Source organism: Microcaecilia unicolor, chromosome 10 (genome assembly GCF_901765095.1).
Source record: "Microcaecilia unicolor chromosome 10, aMicUni1.1, whole genome shotgun sequence".
Lineage (NCBI taxonomy): Eukaryota > Metazoa > Chordata > Amphibia > Gymnophiona > Siphonopidae > Microcaecilia > Microcaecilia unicolor.
The window spans coordinates 180,482,401-180,506,041 of record NC_044040.1 but is presented as its reverse complement, the minus strand read 5'-3'; the positions used below and the strand labels follow the sequence as shown (position 1 = coordinate 180,506,041).

At 43.1% G+C, this 23,641-nt stretch overlaps 1 protein-coding gene across 3 annotated transcripts in view; it reads right to left on the bottom strand.

Moving 5' to 3' along the window:
- TSC22D2 (TSC22 domain family member 2) overlaps positions 1-17,069 on the bottom strand; it is a 193,019-nt gene extending 175,950 nt beyond the window's left edge. For 2 of the 3 annotated variants that reach the window (XR_003943537.1, XM_030215900.1), the window contains exon 1: positions 14,449-17,069. Coding sequence is in view for 2 of the 3 variants with exons in the window: in XM_030215900.1 (XP_030071760.1) it covers positions 14,449-16,328 (1,880 nt within the window). In the remaining variant the exon portion in view is untranslated. The remainder of the gene's footprint in view (positions 1-14,448) is intronic. The other variant, XM_030215899.1, reaches the window with a different exon arrangement.
- Positions 17,070-23,641: the final 6,572 nt, after the last annotated feature.

Sequence of the window (23,641 nt, the reverse complement as noted above, 5' to 3'; positions counted from 1 at the left end):
CGAGGTCCTCAGGAAAATGACCTTCCAGAAATACCTATGTCTCCTCCAAGGATGGCATTTCCTGGTCCAAATCAGAAGAAAAATCCTCTTCTAAATCCCAAAACTGCTTGGGCCGCTTGGCCCTCCTGAGACCTCTTCATTGAAGCCTCTCCTGGAGCAGCTTTGTGCAATAAAAAAGCTTAGTACATTTGTACCACAAAGTCAGGCGGGAAGCCACCTTCACCTGCTGAAGAAACAGGAGTCTGAGGCAAAGCCGGTAGAGAGGCTGGTAAAGCAGGCAGGGATGCAGCATTTAGAGGGGAAGACAAAATGGTGGCGTTTCCCACCAAAATTGCACTGCCAGCGAGGTTGACCTGACTGCACTTAAACCTGCCGAATCGGACCCCCCCCCCCCCCAATGGCGCCGACATTTTTACAGCCCCTGCTACCTGCTCAGGCGAAACATCTACCGCGTTGCAAAACTTACAAGCACCGCTCGAACCAACTCCCTGCCACTGACAGACTGAACAGCGGCGGAGCTTCTCTGCCATCGTGTCTGCCTAAGCCAACTCCGAACCAAAACAGGAGCCAGAAAAAACAGCAGCAAACCGTCACAGAGAGAAAACAGAAGCTGTCTTGCTCGTTTAAAAAGTAAAGGGCAGAGAACCAAAATCAAAGTGTGTCTTTTTGGTTTTGTTTTTTTTCGTGGCTGCCTCTCCCTGCCTCAAAAGCTCGTCCCCTGAAGAGCTTGAGGAAACCGCCTTTTTGTGCTGAGATTTCCTCTCATTATTATTATTTTTTTTTACTCAAGCACAGCTTAAAAGAATACCAGGGAGGACATGGGGGGAGGGACCCGGCCACCCGAGTTTGACACCCCCAAGGCGCTAAGAGACCCCCTCCCCACAGGCCTCTGCCTCTAAATTACAGGCTTTTATATATATATATATATATATATATATATATACACACACACATATATATATATATATATATATATATACATACATACACACACACACACGGATGCACAGAATAAATTAAAACCAACTAAAAGAATTACAGCAAGAAATAGAAAAAATATAAAGAATATAATAGAACATAAATATAACAAAGAATGAGACTGAAGGGCTCACCACCTTCCACCTGCTGGAGACAGATTACTGGCTCTTTTTCTTGTTGCCAAGGGCTCTTATTGGCTGTCTCTAGAGTCACAGTTTTTTTCTCAGTCTCCACCTGCTGAAAGGCATGCACAACCCATCAGTCACACACACAGCACGCTAATCATGATTAAAAAAAATGTAATAGCACTTATTGACCTACCTCCTCTCCCTTCCCAGTTTACCTTTTCAAGTCATCCCGCAGCGGCCTGCACTGGGCCATTACCTCTGACCTGTCCCGTCCCCTTCTGAAAACAGGGGATTGCATCAAAAGGAAAGGCCCAGGTGCACGCAGCCTATCAGTACAGCTGCAGGGCCAAAGATTTACTGAAAAGTTAAACCAGGTTAGGAGGGGAGAGAAGAGAGTTGTCGGTGGTCCCGGGAGGGTAGGGAGATGTGCATGCATGTATGTGGGCGGTGTGGGGGGAAGAGGTACCAGGACAGAGAGATAATGGACTGGGGCTGGAGAGAAAGAAGAGAGGTGGGAGTTGGAAGAGATAGTTGAACCTGGAGGTGGGAGAATGGAAGATACTGGGCCTTTAATCAGTGGCAGAGCCACATAGGAAGGAGAGGGGCTAGGCCTTGGAGACCTGAGCCCTCCCCCCTCACTTTGGGCTCAGGCCCCTTCAAAGCTGCAGTACCTGTTCAATGGCTGGTGAAGCTAGCTGAAGCCCTGCCAGCTGAGGAAATCCACTGCCCAAGTCACCCCCTTCCTCCTCATTCTGCCTCAGGAGCAAGGAAGTCAATGGGGTGCCTCCAGCCACCAACACTTACACTCGTGCCATGAACTGAGCATGCTCAGGGAGTGCCAGCATCGGCAGCTGGAGGCACCCTGCTGACTTCTTTGCTCCGGAGGCAGTGCAAGAAGGAAGGGGCTGCTTTGGCAGTAGATTTATTTGACTGGTGCGGCTTCAGCAACCCCACCAGCAAAGGTATGATATCTAATGTGGGAGAGGGGGAGGGAGAAGAAAAGCATGCCCACCAGTCCATCCCCCCTCCCCCCCACCCAATGGACTGCTTGCTGGCTATGCTCCGCCTTTAATCGTGCCATTAATTGTGATTAAAAAATTTTAATCAAAATTAAGTCTTTATATATTTATTATACACACAGATATACAAATAGATATATTTCTATCTTTGTACTGAATCTAAAGTTCCATTTACCAGTACTTTAGATTCAGAACAAAATTTAAAGCCTAATAGCAAGGGTACTGATTCCACAGCCCTGATTTCCAACCCTCCCACCTTAAGATTTTTTTTTTAAGCTTCTAGCATTTCAAACTTTGTTTTATTCCTACTATCAACTAGAATAGCTCACAGATCACCTTTGATATACCAGAAAAGTCATAATAAATGTTAAGCAGTTTAAAGCACAAAAATCAAAGAAAGCAGTGGTCACAAAGCAAATGAAAACAGGAGGCCTAGTTTACAATGTTGAACTCAAATAAATTAAAACAGAGCTGCCAGTTAAATTGCTAAGAACAAAAGGCAGGTAGGGATGTGGCTTAAGACAACACAAAGAAAAGCAGAATGGATGACAGCAAACTACAGTCAGTCAAGTAACTCCCAATATCATTAGCCGAGGGGAAGGCTTGAACAAAGTAAAAGGTTTTTAGGGCAGCCTTAAATTTTGCAAGGAAGGTTTAAAGGCTAATGCTAAGGGGTTAATAATTCCTGATACAGGGAACTATGACACAATCAGGATTGTCAAAGTAGCTTCAGTTATATACTGATTGTATTCAGAGAGATCCTTACAATTAGGTTTTCCCCATTCACAACTGTAGCCATTGATTCACCAAAGTTCCTGGAATGCAGTCTGTGCATGACATCAAGTATCTCTGGAAAATAATCTGTACTCTATTTTAATGCCAATTTGCCTAGCAATATTTTGCCTAGAAATTTGCAAAATAGAAAAACTTTAACAAAACATTTCCAGCAAAATAAGGAAAAAAAACATCAAGTACTATACAATCCATTACCAAAAATATTTGGCATTTTCTGAATACAGCGGCACCAGCTCCTGCAAGTCTACGGGTCAAGCACCACTAACAAAAGTACAGGTGTATGTTATCTTCCCCACCAACTACCAAACTGGATTTGGAAATTTGAAATCAACAGCTGCAGTGCCTCTGTTAAGTGCAAAGCACATCAGAACATACTTTCCCTGCAGCACTGGTCCATAGACGTTGTGGAAAAGTGACACTGAATTGAGCTGTGGGTGGCTCTCCCTTTTTCTTCCTGCTCTTCCTCTTAAATCCCTTACTCTTCCATCCCCTAGGCCCTTTCCAAAGATCCCTTCATCCCAACCCTATCCCCCTTCCCATTTCCAGTATCAAACATTTCTACAAAAATCTGAACACAGAAAATACTTAATATGTAAATTTATGTATACATTACAATTGTTGAAACATTTCAGAAACTGTACTGTAGAATAGTGGTCTTTCTCCTGGAATGTTTGAAGATTCAACAGGGAATTCCAAATTATAGAGAGCCAGTGCAAGGGAAGGGATGTCTCCTAAGTTGCTCAGCAGGGTATTGGACCCCCTTGGAGTTTGCCATCACTATACTGCATTATTATCATTTGCCAATAAAGTCTGTATCTTTCCTTCTATGCACCCAAAAGCTTTGCTGCTGTGCCACTGTCACACAAAGATTAAACTTCTCCAGGAACTAGTTAAGCCACAGGTAGTAAATATATGTCAGACTGGAAAAATGAGCTCTTCAGGCTGCATCTCTGCCACAGATTTACTGCTTCTTGAACAAAAGAAGCGATGATGGCATTAAATGTGAGATTACCAAAATATCTGTCTTCTACAATGCAGGTTTCTGTTTCTCTATTTTAACTCATGACTTTCACCTAAGCAAGAAAAATAGAAACTACTTGCCAAACTAGCAGCTGAAAGCATCTACAATATGCTTTTCCTTCCTATACTAGCTGGCCAAGTACTAGTTTTACATATTTAAAAGGTAAATTGAGCCTACAAACAGATGGGAAAATGTGGGATGCAAATGTAACAAATAAATACATTATCTTTTAACTATCTGAAAAATGGTATACACTAGGCCTGCAGAAGTACTAGCCACAAATAAAATATTCAACCTATTTTTAGAAAGAAAAAAGGCAGCTTATTAAGTGCATCTCCCTAATCACCTGGACCAGATGGTATACACCCTAGGGCACTATTTCCCAAGTCAGTCCTGGAGTACCCCCTCGCCAGTCAGGTTTTGAGGATATCCAGAATGAATATACATGAGATTTATTTGCACAGGGTACTGAAAATTTAAATACAAAATTGCAGATGTGTTATTAGTGATCTATAACCTGTCATTAAAATCATCTGCAGCACCTGAAGATTGAGGCGTAACCAATGTAACACTGATTTTTAAAATGGATCCAGGTGTGATCTGTGAAATTACAGACCATCAAGCCTGATGTCAGTGCCAGGCAAAATAGTGGAAACTATTATGAAGAATAAAATCATTGAACACAGACAAACATGGTTTAATGGGACAAAATTAATATGGATTCAGCCAAGGAACGTTTTGCCTCACCAATTTGCTTCATTTCTTCGAATTCGTGGATAGACTTGTGGATAAAGGTAAGCCGGTCGATGTAGTGTATCTAGATTTTCAGAAAGCATTTAATAAAGTCCCTCAAGCCAAACTCTTGAGAAAATTAAAAAGTCACAAGATTAGGAATCGGTTGACAGGTAGAAAAACAGAGTTTTTCTACCTGTCAACCGATTCCTAATCTTGTGACTTTTTAATTTTCTCAAGAGTTTGGCTTGAGGGACTTTATTAAATGCTTTCTGAAAATCTAGATACACTACATCGACCGGCTTACCTTTATCCACACGTCTATCCACGAATTCGAAGAAATGAAGCAAATTGGTGAGGCAAAACGTTCCTTGGCTGAATCCATATTAATTTTGTCCCATTAAACCATGTTTGTCTGTGTTCAATGATTTTATTCTTCATAATAGTTTCCACTATTTTGCCTGGCACTGACATCAGGCTTGATGGTCTGTAATTTCACAGATCACACCTGGATCCATTTTTAAAAATCAGTGTTACATTGGTTACGCCTCAATCTTCAGGTGCTGCAGATGATTTTAATGACAGGTTATAGATCACTAATAACACATCTGCAATTTTGTATTTAAATTTTCAGTACCCTGTGCAAATAAATCTCATGTATATTCATTAAATGGGGAAATTCTCTCAGTGGAAGAGGTAAATAGTGGAGTGCCCCCCAAAATCTGTACTGGAACCTGTGCTATTTAATATTTATTAATGATCTGGAAATGGGAATGAGTGAGATGAACAAATTTGTAGACAACATAAAACTATCCAGAGTTGATAGAACACATGCGGATTGTGAAAAATTGCAAGACCTTAGAAGTTGGAAGACTGTTCTCTCCTCTCTGACTTAATGGTCCCAAAGAGAAAAGTGAGAAGGCTGAAGGGTAAGTGGAAAAGAAGAGGACAGAGAAGAAAGGCAGCAAGCAAATACAACTCTTCCATAGCTACCAAGTCCTAAAGGAGTTTTCAAATTCCTAGGAACAGTTAAGGGTCATCCAGAGGTAATCTCCTTCCAGTGACAGTGAAAGCAATTCCAAAGTATTTTAACTATACCGAAAGCCTAAGTTACCCAGGTCAAAAAAGTGAAACTAAAAATCAGTTGGACTTTTTGACAGCTAGTTTTCCTACTCATCATAGAATTTATATTACAAAATGATACACCCCAACTGTCAGCCAGTGAGCACCTCTGACCAACAGGATCATCACTTAAAAATGAAAAAATGGCTAGAGTGATTTAGCTGAATTAGATGTCTAAAGGACAGAATGTACTAAACACAAAGGAGAGCAGAAACTTTTGAACTGTTTATGAACAAGGATGAATGCAAAGTTTAGATCGATACAGTAAAAAAAAAAAAAAATACAAAAAAAATTCCATGCTATTCTTAGTTCACACAAGTTTATGGCTACATTAAGCCAATAAACATTTAAGCAATTATATACTTTTACTTTTTTGATGGATAACGCATATTAATTTGCTTGATCTCACTTTCTCCTAACATCATGGATATAAAAATCTCAAATAAATGCAAAACTTCACGCTTCATGCTGTTGATTTTAATTGCAGATCACCATATAATGCAAAAGAACCCCAACAATCATGTTCTGATGCTGTAGCTGAAAATGTTCAAACCTGCCTAATTGCAAAGGTCTCAAATACAAAACCTACTATGCATCCAACTTCTCCGTTATAGGCAGTGGCGTTCCTAGCCTTGATGACACCCGGGGTGGATTGCCGATGCCCCCCCCCCCCACAAAATGACACCCCCCGGGTGCAAGCCGCTGGGGGGGGGGGGGGGGGGTGCCGCGGCGCGCGCCTGTGGCCTCAGAGTTCACTACACTAACTTCGCTGGTTCGCTGCAGCTCCCTCTGCCCCGGAACAGGAAGTAACCTGTTCCGGGGCAGAGGGAGGGAGCTGCAGCGAACCAGCGAAGTTAGTGAAGCGAACTCAGAGCCCACAGGCGCGCGCCGTGGCACCCCCCAGCGGCATGCACCCGGGGCGGACCGCCCCCACTTGGTATGCCACTGGTTATAGGCAGTCAACTTTGGAACGCCATACCAAGATTCATCCGAACAAATGAACATCTACACTTCAGAAAGCTGCTGAAAACATACCTCTTTAAACAAGCCTATCCAAACGACCCAACCTAGTTCACGATCAAAATCCACACCTCTAACATTAAACATGCCTCAACCCTCCCCCCACCTCTCTTCATCTTGTCCTTCACTATACAATATCTTTGTGATACTTTTTACCCATACATTGTATTACCTCTATGATACTTTTACCCATACAATATGTTATCTTTATGACACTTTGTACCCATACATTGTAAGCCGCACTGAACCTGCTATCGAGCAGGAAAGAGCGGGGTATAAATGCTACCAATAAATAAATAAATAAAATGTTCAAATAAAATTTTGACTATACAAAAGGAATGAGAATTTTTAAATTAGGCATGGTCTTTAAGATTTTTTTTATATGAATTCAAATTAATATGAATTACATTCAATTAGGCTAATGCCCTAACAATCTTGAAAGAATTTTAATAAACGTGTTCTACAGTCTAAACCACTAATAGTTCAACATAAAATTGCTCATGTACCCATCATTAATATCAAGAAAGCAGCACACTCAAGGCCAGATGCACAAAGCATAAAGTGCTACTAACATTTGTTTTATACTGGTTCTAGCCAATCTAAAGCAAGCAATTATGTAGCTAGTAATGCACAAAGGGGTTTCCCGTGCCTCCGACGTGTGTTGTTTAGCAGCCACCAAGACCCCCTTGCAAATGTATTACAATGAGGTCATTACTATTCTAATCTGTATTCCAGGAGATGCTCCGCTCCAGATCAGCAGTATTTTTTTTTTAATTTTTAAGTTTAATTTCTTTTATTGATTTTTGATACAGATACCATCAAGAGCTCAGATACCATCAAGAGCTCACAACATAACAAGAAGTAACATTTTACAAAGTAAGGCAATGTCTTAGCTCACATGTAAGCCCCCCCCCCCCCCCCCCATTTTTTCCCCTGGTGATCCAATAGACCCCCGACACACCTCCCGCAGTCCTCCTCGAATCTTTATTCTTCAGTGAACTGGACTCCTTCCCCCCACATATGCACACAACCCCCTCGCGGTCCTGACCCCACCTGCACCTCTCCTTGTACCTTTACAAGGTGGAATGAGGAGGGCAGCAGCAGCGGCGCCTCCCTCCTGCCCACCTAGAACATAATGGTGGCGACCAGGCCCTGCCCAGTGCATTCTGGGATGTACTGGGCAGGCTAAGCACCATAAGAAAAAAAAACTCCTTATATGGCATTTAGACCCACCCACTTCATCCCACAATGCACTAGACAGGGCATGGGCACCACCATTGTGTTCCAGGGAGGCCAGAGGCAGGAAGGAGGAGCTGTTACTCCTGCCTCCACTTAGTAAAGGTAGACAGAGGGGTGGGGTTCACTGGACCAACAGGGTTTTTTTTTCTTTTTTTCTTTTTAAGTGTGGGGTCAGGAAGGATTGGTGCATAAGAACTGTCAAATTCATCTGACAACAGCGTCAAATCTGTTTGACAGCTCGTACAGCGAGTGATGCACAAAAGGGGATCCGTGCAGCTCATTTGCACGTAATTCCCTTTGTGCATCACTCGCTGTTAGCGAGTCACTAAATTTTACCGAGGCAGCTGTATTTTACTGCTGCCTTTGTGCATCGGGTCCTCAGACTTTGAAATAAAATATTTGGAATTTTAAGCTTCTACATCCATCTTTAATCAAAACAATAAAGGAAGGCAGCTCTTCACTAGATTATTGAAAGATACTTGCCTGTGTGAAAATGGGATGTGTAATCAAACATGCTATCACAAATGAAAGAACTTTTCTAGACTAGAACACAGATCTGGTTTTCAGGATATCCATAATAGATATTCCTGTTTGCATTCCTCATGGGCTACCTGAGAACGTTTACTATAGAGTTACCAATCAGAACACAAACATTATCCTGAGTAAAGGTGATTTTACAACCCCTTCACATGATATACATCATCTTAACATAAAAATCCAGAAGATCAAATCTTTAAGCCCCATCATCAATGAGCCAAACTTACTGCACAAGGACCATGATTTTCAGAATATTTCAGATCTGTAGAGCTTGGAAGCTTTAATACATTTGCAGCCTTTAATTACATTAAGGGAGTATGTCCTTAAAGAAAATACAATAATATAAATCTATTAAGGGAAAAATACCACCAAAAAAAGTTTGGTGCAAGTCTCAGGGTTTGACTGCTTTATTATTCCAAGAGCAATTTAGTGAAAACAAAAGGGTGGTCATTACCATATATCTTCATGAAAAACTGAAGTTGGTATCACTATAAAAACTAATGTCACCAACCACTGAACATGTAAGCTGTGGGGCAATAAATAGGTATAAGCAGTTGTTTCAAACTAATATCCTTCCCCGTTAAGCGTGCATGTTATTTGCGCACAGTGTAGGTACAGTGCACATTTACTCCCAGATACTATATATGGTACTCAAAATTGCGAGCACAACTGGATTTGTGTTCACGAGCATCTTGCTAAGCACTATTCTATAAAAACACGTGCACAAATCTTTCAGTGCGCATCTGAAAATGGATGTGACCATAGGCAGGTCAGGTGTTTGTGCATGGCCTCAGGAGGATTACAGACAGTTATTAAAGATGTGTGCAATATTATAGAATTTGGGGGAGCCACGCCTAACTTAAGTACAAGGATTTACAACGTTTCAGTTGGTGTAAATCAGGGGTGTCCAAACTCGGCCCTCGCCAGTTCGGGTTTTCAGGATTTCCCCAATTAATATGCATAAGATCTACTTGAATACAACGGAGGAAGTGCATGCAAATAGATCCCATGCATATTCACTGGGGAAATCTTGAATACCTGACTGGATTGTGGCTCTCAAGGACCGAGGTTGGACAACCCTGGTGTAAATCCTCATGTCCAAAGATGGGCGCAGAACCCAGAACTATATTCTATAAATGACACGTAATTTGGAGCACCATTTATAGAATAGTGCTTAGCGCACATTTTTCAGTGCCCACATTTGGGCACCATTTACTGAATCTAATCCTTAATGACATTTAATGCCAGCCCCCCCCCCCCCCCAAAAAAAAAAAAATCATTAAAAAAGGTTTCTGGATGCCCATCCCTAGCAACAAATAACCAATGGTGGAAATCTCAGCAAATATTAATAGTTGACAATGGACTTCATTTGCAAATTGAAATATACCGAGACAATATTTCATTTCTCACTGCTGTGCCACAAAGAGAATTAGAAAACCAAGGCTAAAAGTGTTTCTTGTTCTATAGAACAATGCACTGAATGGGTGTTACAGAATACAAACTGGATCCAATGATATGCAAATTTTCTTCAGAAACTTTTACCAGCTCTGTGTACTTATTCTGTTCTCATGAATTTAACAAAGAGCTTCAGGAAACCATGTCAACACAGTGATGATCAAATGCTAACTTTCTTCCAGATTCAATATATGGTGCCAAGATTTGGGCATGATACCGAGATGCACATGCAACTTACTTGGCTAAAATAACATTAAACAGTCTAATGCCATCAAAGGTTCCTGGGGTTGGTATCAAATGGGAAGCTGGTACCAATGTGAGGTCTTCCTTTGCATAAGGCACACAAAAGTTTGCATTAAAATATATTTATTTTTATTACAAAATATATATTTTTTATTACAATTTCCTAAGATCTCTTTTCTTGCTCATCTTGGCATTGTTAGTAATTGACTTACCGATTTCACTTTGAGGTCATATTGAAGATAGTAAGCTTGATCAGAAGGGCTGGATTCCATAAATGGAGCTCAAAAATGGGTTCCAGAAAAGATTGGTACTAACAGCGATTCAATAAAGGGCACGCGCCCTTCTACACTTAGCGCCGAGTTCTGGACCAGACTTAACACCTGCTGAAACCTGGTGTAAATATTGGTGCCCAAGTTGAGTGCAAATGCCCAGTATTTTGTAGCATGCACAATTTCTGGAATGCCCCTCCCATGGCCACACCTACTTCCGAGTTGTACACTCTGGAATTTGTGTGCCATGCACTATAGAATAGTGGGTTGGTGCCAATTAATGTCAATTGGTAACAGCCAATTATTAACAACCTACTGTTCTTATAAAGGTATCCTTGTGCTCAAAACTAGCCATCTGAAAGGAAAATAGAGTTGCTTAGAAGAACATACTTTTTAAAGTATTGTCACAAGTAAAAATACGTGAATTGGCAAGGGCTATGCCACCTTCCCTATCATGTGTTAAAGAGTCCGAAGAGACAAAACAATGTATAGCCCCCCCCCCCCCCCCCAAGTGTGTTAAAGCCATAGAAGAACAAGGGGGGGGGGGGGAAGAGACTTATCTTTACCACACCAGTTTGTGCTTTACCTATTTCCTTAAATTATGGTTTTAAAACATCTTCCATCTGTAAAGTACATTTCTAAACAGTCAATTCTGCTACAATTTTACTCTGACTTGAACTGTGCTGCTAATAAGATTGCTTTATTTTGCAGGCCTTAAATTGTATTAATCCTCAAGTCAATACAAAATTAAACTCGGCAATAATCACATTAGGAAGATTTATGACAACATTTGGCCCTATAGTTTTCCTTTGACCTTGCATAACTTTATGTCGAGGTAATTAACAGTATTATATAGTTTAAAAGCCAATGCAGTACTCTTGTATTAGAACTGTGCACCAACATAAAGGGAAGTCTATAAATGGCTTGCAAAATTGTGCACTATCTTGAGATACGTGCGTAACTAAATCGGCTTACGAGCCAGAGCCAATAATTGGCTCCTAACAATTATTTGTGTTAATTCACAATTTGGATTTACACACATGCATCATGCTTAAGTACTATAAAGACCAACATGCAAATCATAGCACCCAACGCAAAAGGAGGCACGGCCATAGGAGACTCAAGGCATTCACTAAAGATGAGTGCAGTATTACTGAATACCAGGGATATGCACAAAAAATTACACCGTTTCAGCTGGTATAAATCCTCACACCCAAAGTTTTGCACGGGTATCAGCTTAAGTGCTATTCTATAAATGGTGCCCAACTTGGAGTGTTGTTTATAGAAGTGCTCTGCATGGATTTTTTTTTCAGTGTCATTTACTGAATCTAGTCCATAGTGTATGGTTTCCTAACATAAGCTTAAGCAAATTTAGTTTCATAATGAAATTAATGGAATGCAAATTACTGCTGTATTAAAATTATGTGCTATCAGAAAAACGGCACACTACTATGATACCATACAACCATTTGCTGTGAAATGTCTTACTTTATAGTCAGTGTGTAAGCAGGGAATAGCTCATACACCGATAGGAAAGGCAACATTAGAAAATACAAATCTTGCTAGAATCTGGGTCCTCTTCCACAACCCCCCACCCCCACTCAATACCCTACATTGTACTCTACAATGGTTAGAATTTCCAAGATACATCCCACATAGCCAAGTAGAAAGCTTACCTCAATTATAAATGAAAAACACCATGAAACACAAAAGTTCACATGGGTTTTACAACCAAATGCAATAAATTAGCATATTTCCTATCTCTTAAGGTGTAAATTCCAACAAACTAGGACATGAAAAGTTCATTGGTAACTCACAGCTAAACCAAATTGAGTTAAATAGTTTAATCCCCCTTTCCAACAGAAACACTTTAGTATTTGGTACTATCATCAGAAAAACCATTCATGAGCCTCAGCCAATACCCTCAATGTTATCCGTGATACTAAGATTTGAGCAGAAAAGGACATTTTGGGTCCACCCTGGTGGCCTACTGCTTCCCCAAGCCTGCACACCAACCCTGCCCAGAGCATCACAGGATGCACTCGGCAGGGCGCTTCCATTTTGGAGGTAGCACTGGAAGAGAATGCTACTCCCTCCTCCATCACAAATGGGTATGGGGGAGGGGCTGCTAGATGGGGGGGGGGGGGGGGGGGGGGGGGTATGTAGCCTACTTGGCCACCAGAGTATTTTTGGGTGTTGAAGGGTTTTGGGTGCCGCTAGATGGGTGGGGTTATGTAGCCCCTTTTTTGGGGTGTTGGAGGGTGGAGATCTACGAAAGCTCCAGCCCCCTCCCCCATGCTCTGTCAGGTTGGGGGTAACTAGGCCACCAGGGCCTTACTTATGTGGAGGGGGGGGGGGTCCGAGGGGTCCCACTGACCTCCATTTCCTGTGTTTGACAGGTTTGTCAAACAAGTACGGGAGGATTGTGTCTGAGCATAAATTATGCTCCAGAGATTACCCCAAAGAGCTATCCAGAAAACGTGTCATCCATCCACCACTATTTAGGATTAATAATTCTCAAACATATATCATGTCAACCTCTCACCTAACCGACCTCAGCAGCACCATTCCAAGCTCTCAAGTGTTCATTGCTCTAAGCTTTATGTGCGCTCTCTCATTATAGTTTTTAAATGTATAAATTATATCCAATGAGTTCAAATAAGTTCAATAATACTTTCATGATATAGTTAACATACAAAATAGATTTAAGACAGATGACGAGAGAGCACTTAAAGCTTAGAGCAATGAACATTTGCGAGCTCGGAGTGGTGCTGCCAAGGTCTATTAGTTAAGAGGTTAAATATATTCTTGAGAATTATTAATCCTAACTAGTGGTGGATGCATGGAGCACATGCCCATGCCCAATCCTCCCGCACTTTTCACCAGATGATCAATGCTAATTAACATCTAAATTAGCATGTTATTAGTGTTGATCATTGGTGACTTAATTCCCCACGCTGTTCCAGCGCTAATTTTAGGGCGCCATTTCGGAACAGCAGGGGTAATTGATCGGCCCATCAGTGAAATGATAAATGTGCGTCTTGACAAAGAAACTGATGTAATGTATGCAAACTTCAGTTTAAAACTACAAAAAATATTCTATCACAATATTGGAGAGTCAAAAACATTTTCAAGATAAAGTTGAAAAAAAGTCAATACTGAACTATTACACTTGAAATTGTGTACTTCTAGAACACTGCTAAGATCTTATCTGAATATGTTAAAATTTGACAACACAATCATGTTGATCTCAATAACTGACTGAACCCAAAGCAACCAGTTTTTATGGAGAGCAGATTAATTTTAAATAGATTTCAGTAACAGTGATTTAACACTTTAGTAAATTCATATGTAAATCTGTCTCCAAATAAGTTATTCTCTATTCAGCAAATTTAAGTAACATAATGGATCATGAATTCTTGAGTTGAGTATGAGAATAGATGGGAGCAAAATGTAGTTCAGAAATAATCGATTTCTGGATGACAGTTCCCGTGCTCAGCTCGGAGGCCAAATACGTTGGTAACAACATTGAGAACATGTGCCCAGACCATGCCTCAAACTTAATTTATACCTACTCTTAATAATTCCTTATGGTCAAATATACACACAAAAAAAAGTTGAATTCAACCCCTTTCGCATCTATGTCAAGTGCATAGTTGTGCACTTTTCTTATCCTTGGTGAACGTTTTCCTTTGACCTATATAAATAAAGTGTTACATTTTCTCTTATTGTCTCAATAAAATAGTAAGATTCAGTGCATGAAATGGTGGTCATATTCATCCATTTAAATAAGGACAGTAGAGAAGCTGCCCAAAATTTACAATAATTAAAACAAATTTTAACCTGAATAAGCATTTTCCCACATGACAAAGTTATTAATAAAGTCATACCTGTCTTCATCACCATCAACTGGAATAGATAAACCAAACATAGAACTGGCAAGGGTGTTCATAGGTGTAGTTACTGGTAAATGTAGAGGGTTGCTGAGGGTATCCGTAACTGGAGGCTTGCCAAAAGGTTTACTGTCACTAATTAAGGAAAGTGGCGGATGAGGTAGAGGCTCTGATTTTCTTCTGTCATCCATGTGACCATACAATGGATTCTGAGTCTGAAACTGGCTAACAGATTGTGGCAGACTTGTATGTACATTTGTTGTGCCTTGTATTAGTGGAAGCCCAACAGGATGGGTGAGACTGGCACTCCTGCTGACAGGAATATGGCTGCTCAGCTGTGACTGTCCTAAAGTAACAGGTACATTTGGCATTGTAACAGGAGTGGTAGAGACAGCAGGTACACTATTTGATACACCAGGAACCACATTCTGAACTCCAGATACCATAGTATGAGGACTACTAGACATTACTGACACTTGACTGCTTCCACCCATTTGGTGCTGAGTCACAGATTTCTGTTGCACAAGTCCTGTAGATGTCATGCCTTTCTGTGTCACACCTCCTGGTTGCTGAATGCCAGCAGACGTCTGGCCACTCTGCATTAGTCCTGATCCTTGCCCTACTGTTTCACTGGACTGAGATGATTGTGCAATCATTTGTGCTCCCCCAGGTGAAGGATTCTGGCCAGAGACATGGCTCACTGGAAGACCAGAAGTCCCGGTGGTTGGAATAGCAGAACCAGCTTGAGGCTGAATAACTGTAATGTGCTGTATGTATTCTGCTTGACCTGAAGGCTGGGTTGGCAAAAGATGAACCGGAGGAATTTGAGTCTGAGAATACACAAATTGCTGAGGTTGAGTCACTGAGGTGTTTGTCTGTTGCATCTGCTGTTGAGGCACAGACATACTTGATTGCGCTACCATATTATGTTGTGGCGTGCTTTTCCCATTGTGTCCGGTCTGAACAATATTATGTGCATTCACCTGCGATTGCGGCGCCATTTGCTGACTAGTTACTGCAGACCCAGCATACATAGACTGAGCAGTACTTTGAGAGTGAGCCCCGCCCAAGGGCTGCTGCTGCCCAATGGCAAAGTGCTGCTGCTGCTGCGAGGGCTGGCTCAATTTCTCCGTCTGGATCAACTGTGACACAGCAGTAAGAGAACTGTCAGCTAGAGACTCGAGACCGTGTCCTGTGTGCACAGCAGAAACCACAGAACCACCAGTGGCGCCAAGCCCACTATCCCTTTCAGCGGTCTGATCAAATGTACTGGTGTGTCTAATGGTATCCCCAGAACGAGCAATAATGTTGTCCGAATCTCTATCATAAAAATCTGTACACGTCCACCGACCCCTTCTATATGGCTCTCCCGTACCATGATCCAGTTTGATAACCCTGAAACGTGAACTACAAGTTGTAGTGGCTCCAGTCGACTGGGACGTAACAACCGCCACATTAGGCGGCCCAGAGACGCCCGCCGATTGTCCGCTGCTGCCTCCCGAGACAGAGGAAGGAGCCTGGGCAGCTATCCCCGGGGGTTGCGGGAGCACATTCGATAGGGTACTCTGCGCTGCTCCCACCGAGCTTCTGGAAACGGCCGCCACTTGTTCTGGTATATTTGGCGAAACGTTGCCCGAGGTCTCCGCATCGCCAACGTTATTCAAAGTTTCCTCGGAAGAGCTCCTTTCAACCACATCCTCGGGGCCGTAATCGGTAGCCCTGGAAACATCGAAAATCTCGGAAGACACGTCCTCGGTCCTCGATTCGTCTGGATCGTCCAAGCTCTCCGTATCTTCTGTGATACTGGTCGCCACCTGAGCTGTGGTCACACTGGTGATCTGGAAACAACTCTTCTTTTTAGCCGGCATTTTGGACATGGTGAAGATCTAGCCGCGCTAGGGACCGCCTTCTTCTTCGAGTTCCTTTTCTTCTTCGACTCAAATCAACATAAAAGTCCGTAACACTCAGCCGCAGAAGTGGGTCAAGGTCTGATAAAACTACACATATTACACATCTTCTCTGTACCACACGTTGCTTTTTTTCACAACTCTGCGATAAACCGGTAACACAAAAAGATACAAAATAACGACTAACAAAAAAAAAATACTTCTATTAATCCAGGGGGGAAAAAAAGTAGTCTTTTAACTCCCTTCAGAGTAGGGAGGGGGGGAGGGCGTTTGCTCTCACCGAGGCCGGGCGGCCAATCAGCCGAGTTCGGGGCTCCGGGGTGGTCAGCAGGCCGCTGTCGCAGATTCAGCTCCAGGCAAGGCTTCCTGTGGGAGAGTCTGAGGCGGGCCTAATCCCTTTCTCCGCTCACCTCTCCCTTTACCTGGAGATCAGCAAGAATGTCATCCTGAGCGAAGACACACAACAAGCCCCGGCAACCTTTCCGGTACTTCTGAGAAGGATTGGCCCCGAGGGTGGCGAATATAAATCTTTCGCCTTTACCCCTTCCCTCTCACCGCCTCCCTCAACAAAAAAAAAAAACCGCAGAGGAAGTGTTAAAAAAAAAAAGACAAAAAAAATTCTTCCACTGACGGCAACAGCTCCACCTCCTTCTGTGTCGCTCGCTCTAACTCTGCTGCAGCTACACACACGGACTGCAGAAACCAAAATTCAAACTGCTCACTCCCCTCTCTCCAAAATGGCTAAAATGGCAGCGCACGGACTTGTGGGAGCTCTACACTACAGCTGCGCACACGTGTGCTGACGTCCCCTCTTCTCCCCGCCCCCAGGATGAGTTCGGCGTATGTGCGTGACGCAGGGTGAGGGCAGTACCTCCATGCTAGTACTAGGAGCGGGGCTTTGACAGTTACGAGTGACTATGTCCATGGAGACACCTAGGCGGCTTGGAAAACATTAGGAGCAAAAAAAAAAAACAGCAACTAAGCGTCATGGTTTCGCCTTTACACGGAAGGCCGCCTTGACTAAACTAGACACCATACGATTTTGCTGCTGGCCTGTGCTGTCTTCGTTGCTTATTGGCATCTAGCGAATGGCTGGTGACATAATATGTTGATAGAGTCAATATTGGCTAAACATCGAAGTTAGTTGCAGATGAAGGCCATATGGTCTAACCAATCTATCCCTTGTTGCTATTTACAGTCCTCTCTTCTCAGTCACAGAAGTTCTGTGATTGTTCCATGCTTTCTTATAGTGTTACTTTTTCCACCACCTCACTCCCATTATTTCTCCTTATAGAACCTCCTTTTTATTTACAGAGGGTTCTCTTCTGTGCATTCATGCCTTTGAAATGTTTAAACATTTTCATCATCTTCCCTTTTCTCTATAGTATCCATGTTTACAAGACTTAATTTGCAAGGAAGTGGAACTGTGGAGAGGGGGGGGGGGGGGGGGGGGAGATAAGTGGTGGAATGGGGCAGGACCAGTGCCAGTTAAGAATTGTCACCCAAAAATATCCTCCATACATGTGTGCTTCATGTCCTCTTTGAATGCTGATGGGTGAATTAGGGATATGACTAAGGGGGCTCGGGCCTCCGTCTTAAGACCTCCTGCCACTCCCCAGCCAGATCACACAGTTTGTAGTAGTTAGAAGAATTGGAGCTCGACAGCAGCAGCCCAGCCTCTAAAACAGGATGAAAGCACAGGGCCTTAGCAAATGTGCACTAAATGCCTACTATGTCCTTTCCCACTGTGGTACAGACTTCCTGTTTTCTTGTTTTAGCTGCCAGCTGGCTGCTGTTTCTGAGCTTCATTTTTCTTTTTACTAGAGATGCTGGGCCACCTTGTTTGTGGGGGTGGGGGGAGGAAGGAACAGGGGGTGCAGGACTATTGGAGGAAAGGGTGGAGAGATGCTAAACTGCTGGGGTGAGGAGGAAAGGGAGGGCTTCTGCTGGACCGCAAGGTGGGGGGTCAAAGGAAAAGAGAGAAAGGGGAGAGGCTGAAACAAAGTGGGAGAGGAAGATGCTGGACTGTGGGATGGGGAGGTAGACTGTAGGGGGAAGAGAGGGTATAGAGAGAAGCCCTTTTCCTTCCCCCTGAAGTCCAGCAAGGGGTAATACTGGACCACTAGAGAGGGGAAGGGAGGGATGCTGGACTATGAGAGTGAGGAGAAGAGCGGATGGGCAGATGTTTTACTATGGGAGGGAAATAGAGATGGGCAGACACTGGCTTGCAGGGAGAGGGGGAGAAGAGAGGAGATGCTGGACCACTTGGGGGAGGGAGCAGGCAGATGCCAGACTGTGAGGGAAGAAGTGAGGAAAAACTGGGCTGTAGGGAGAAGGAAAAGAATGAGAGGAGAAATGCTAGACCACTGGGGGAAGGGATGCTGGACTATTGGGAGGAAACATAAGAATAGCCATACTGGGTCAGACCAATGTTCCATTTAGACCCGTTTCCAGCAGTGGCCAATCTAGGTCACAAGTACGGGGCAGAAATCCAAATAGTAGAAACATTCCATGATACCAATCCCAGGGCAAGTACTGGCTTCCCCATGTCTGTCTATGGACTGTTCCTCCAGGAACTTGTCAAAACTTTTTTAAAAACCTAAACATGCTAACCACTGCTACCACATCCTCTGGCAACAAGATCCAGAGCTTAACTATTTGTTCATTTTAAAAGTATTTCCTTGTAACTTCATTGAGTGTCTCCTAGTCTTTGTACTTTTTGAAAGAGTACAAAAATCTATTCACTTTTACCTGTTCTACACCACTCAGGATTTTGTAGACTTCAATCATATCCCGCCTTGGCTATCTCTTTCCCAAGCTGAACCTCTTTAGCCTTTCCTCATATGAGGAGTTCCATCCATTTTATCATTTTAGTCACTCTTCTTTGAACCTTTTCTAATTCTGCTATATCTTTTTTGAGATACGACAGCCAGAACTGAATGCAATACTCAAGGTGAGGTTGCACCATCAAGCAATATAGAAGCATTATAATATTCTTGGTTTTATCTGTCATCCCTTTCCTAATAATTCCTAGCACCCTGTTTGCTTTTTTGACCGTTGCTGCACACTGGGCAGAAGATTTCAGTGTATTGTCTACAATGACACCAAGATCTTTTTCTTGGGTGCTGACTCCCAAGGTGGACCCTAGCATCAGGTAACTATGATTTGGATTATTCTTCCCTATGTCCACCACTCTGCACATTGGGAATAATTAAGATGAAAGATTTGTTACAACATCAGATGGGTTTTACAACATTTTGCAGTCTTTATAGCAGCTTGTAGCTGGCCAGGTTTAAATTAAGTTATTGGACACTGCCTCATGGGACATCTTTAAATATAATTGAATTTTTACATAAGTGTTTATGTCCTTTAGTGTTGGTAAGTGCTTGAAATAATTGAGTTTAGAATATGTGGTGTCACTCGTGATACATGGCAGCTGTTGCAGACATGCAAAGGTATTATTTGTCTGTAACAGCATAACTAATATAACTGAGACCTATATGCTTAGTGTCCTACTCCCTTCTCTCCCCCTGCAAAGAATCAGTTTTGGCTATGTCAGTGGGGTGAATTACAGAAACACAGAAAAATAGACAATGGCAGCAGTTAAAGACAATTAGATTTATCCAGCCTAGCTAGCCACACCAAATATTAAGTTTTGCAAACCCTTCTTCTTCCTTGGAGAGCCTCCGTGCTTCTTCCTTGCTTTCATGAATTCCAACATAATCTTGTTCCCTACTACCTCCACTGGGAGACCATTTCATTAATCCAAAACTCTTTCCATAAAGAAATATTTTCTTATATTACTCCTGAGTATTCCCATTGTAGCCACATTTATGTCCCCTTGTTCCAGAGCTCCCTTTCATTTGACCAAGGCCCCCACTTCTTGTGCATTAGTGCCACATATAAGTACATAAGTACATAACCACCGCCATACTGGGAAAGACCAAGGGTCCATCAAGCCCAGCATCCTGTCTCTGACAGCGGCCAATCCAGGCTTAAAAACCCGGCAACCACCCCCCCCCAAAAAAAAAAAAAAAAAAAAAAAATTAATAATGTTCAATGGACTTTTCCCTCAGGAATCTGTCATATATCCCCTCTTCCGCCTTTCTTCCAAAGTATACATATTTAGATCTGTAAATCTGTTTCATATCCTTTATGATGAAGATCATTGACCATTTTAGAAACCACCCTCCGGACTTATTTCATACTGTTTATATCCTTTTGAAGGTGCATTCTCCAGAACTCCATGTGAGATCTCACCAGGGTCTTATACTATCACCTTTCTTGTCAAAAGTTACCATAGGGGTTTTACAAAATTCAATGTAAATAACTCAACTTTTGTACATATACATAAAATTAATTTTTATTAAAGCAATTACAGTATATATTTCAATAAAAATTACTACTACAAATTAATACAAGAATTAAAATTATTTAAAAACCAGGTGTTCCATCTTTTTCAGAAAATTATTCTATTCTACATAAATAAGGAAAAGACTGAAAAGGTTTAATAAAGTAAAGGACATCTCTTCCATTTATTTCCCTTTTCCAGAATTTCTCATCTTGGGTTTCATCAATTAATGCAAGTAATATGTTGATTAGCAGCTGGACTTCAGAGCCTAGGGGTCATTGATCACTGGTGGAGACTAGGAATGGAAGAGCACTGGGCTTATTGCTTATGTAATGAGCAGTATATAAAATTAAAATAAGAACATAAGAATAGCCATATTGGGTGAGATCAATGGTCCATCTAGCCCAGAATCCTGTTTCCAACAGTAGCCAATCCAGGTCACAAGTACCTGGCGGAAACCCAAATAGTTGCAACATTCCATGCTGCCAATCCCGAGGCAAGCAGTGGCATCCCCATGTCTGTCTCGGTACCGGACTATGGACTTTTCCTCCAGGAACTTGCCCAAACCTTTTTTAAACCCAGATACGCTAACTGGTTACTACATCCTCTGACAAAGAGTTCCAGAGCTTAACTATTCGTTGAGTTTTTAAAGTATTTCAATGGGTAAGGAGGGAAAGTAGAGAGAATAGAGCTCTTTATCCTTCTTATTTTCCTCTCTGTCCTCATGATCCTGGTCCTCCATCCCAAACTTTCCCCTTTATGATTTTCCCAATGACCCTAGAGCCCCCAAGTCTCAACCTTCAGTCCTTGGTGGTCTTCATGCCTCCATGATGATCACTAGTTTCTTTTACAGTAGCTCAGGGCCGCCAAGGGGGACCGGGGGGGGGGGGGGGCAAGATTCCACGAGCCTGGCCTCTCAGGGGACCTGGCACTGGGGTCTGTCTCTCTCCTGTTCCTGTGTGTTGGGACCCGGATGATTGCATGAATGCGATAACCCAGGTCCCGGCACACAGGAGCAGAGATAGTGACAGACTGAGGGAGGAGAAGAGAAGACACAGGAAGGTAAAGGAGCAGCGGCAGCGTCGGCCCCTCCCCAGGCCCAGCTCTGTGTCTCTCAGTGGCCCTGCAGTAGATCTTCTTCTCTTTTTTTTTCCTGGCCAAAAGGGCATAAACCTCTTCTTTGAGCTGAAATTGTCAGGCATGGGCTGGCCTTAAACTAAACTGGTGCCCCTAGGGTTACAGGGCACCAGCCTCCCAGGAGGAGCTATTTTGCCTCCTGAGGATCTGCTTATAGCCAGACTACTTCTAGTTGTGTTTTGTATTTTACGTTCTTGTGGCCTGATTAGCCCAGTAGGGGTATTTCTGCCCTGCCTCTGGGCTTGTTTTCCATGGGTTCATTGATGATTGCTTGTTGCTTCTGTCTTACATTGCCTTGTCTTGTCCAGCCATCTTGTTCCTGATGAGGTCCTGCTCCTGGTTCTTCTCTTTTTGCTCCCTGATGCATCAGGATTCCTGCAATCTTGTTTACCTGTTGTGTTGGATGCAGTTCTGGAAGGTAAAATGATACATTAAACTTATTTGATTCTAGTCTTTGTCTTTTATAACTATCAAGTTTTGGGAGTCCCTCTGTAGTAAGCTGCCCATGCTCCAGCTAGGGACAGCTGCATCTCGCCCTCGAGAAAACAGGAAGTTGCTTAAAAAGAGGTGAGACGCGGCTGTAGAAAGGCCTTCGGATTGGTTGAAGCAGCCTGCTATTGCTGAGGGTACTGGCAGTGTACAGCAAGATTAATTGAGGCAAGGAAAGAGAGGTACTAGATTGTGGGAGGGGGAAGGAGGACAAAGAGGGAGAGAGGTGCTGCACTTGAGAGAGATGGTGGGGAGAGATGCCTGACCCACAGGATGGAAGGGTAGGGAAGGACAGGATAGGACGGGATGCCAGTACGTGAGATCAGGGTCCTTAAGCGTGTGAGCTGACGAAGGGGTCTGAATGCGTGTGACTTGGCATGTCTGGATAGGGGCTGTGGAACAACTGATTGCTGAGCTTCCAAGGTTTGTGCATGCATGTGGTGGAGCAGCTCATAAGGCCATTCTGGATGTGGAACTGTTATTGTATTTCAGTCTGTGAGTTCTAGATATGAATGGTGTCTGGGGCTCTGGGAAAGAGCAGTTGAAATATGATCCTTACCAGTAAGGGTGGAGATAAAAAATTTGAAATGTGAGATGAATCTGCTTAAGAGGTATGAGGGATGGGTGAGCCTAGCTTGCAGGGGAGGGGCACTGACCAAGATAGAGTGAGAGGGAACCTAATGGGGGGAGGAATTAGTAGGGGGCAAGGCAGGTCAGGGCAGGAGTAATTAGAGATCAGAGAAGTATAGAATGGGGGAGTGGAGTAGGTACTAGTGTTAGTGTGGCTGTGAGCCCTTGAGCCCCGGCTGAGGCCTAGTATAAGTGTTAGGCCAAGGCCGAGGGTGGGCCGAGCAGGCACTACACACTTCCCCAGCCACCAAGCCCTGTACACACATGCAGCAACCAACTTGCACCTTCAGAAAAAGGAAGATAGGGCAATCAGGCGGGCCTCATGGCTGAACCGGAACCGACTCATATGTAGGGAGGGGAGAAAGAGACTAAACAAGGGGGTCCCCCATGGGGACCGGAACACCAGCAACACCCTTGGTGCTGGCAATCAAGGAGAAAGGGAAGCATACACAGAAACACGTCAAGCAGCACCCCACTGCACACAACGAAAGTGAGGGACTGCAAAACAAAGACACTACAGGCAGAGACCTTCAGCTGACAGGGAAGGGGAAAGTCCGCAAAATGGAGTGTGGAGCCTAACACACACCCAGCACAGAAAGGGACAGCGCTCTGTAATACAGGAGGTAGTTACAGCAAAGAAAGGACTGAAACAGTCACAAAGGAAAGACTGCAGTAA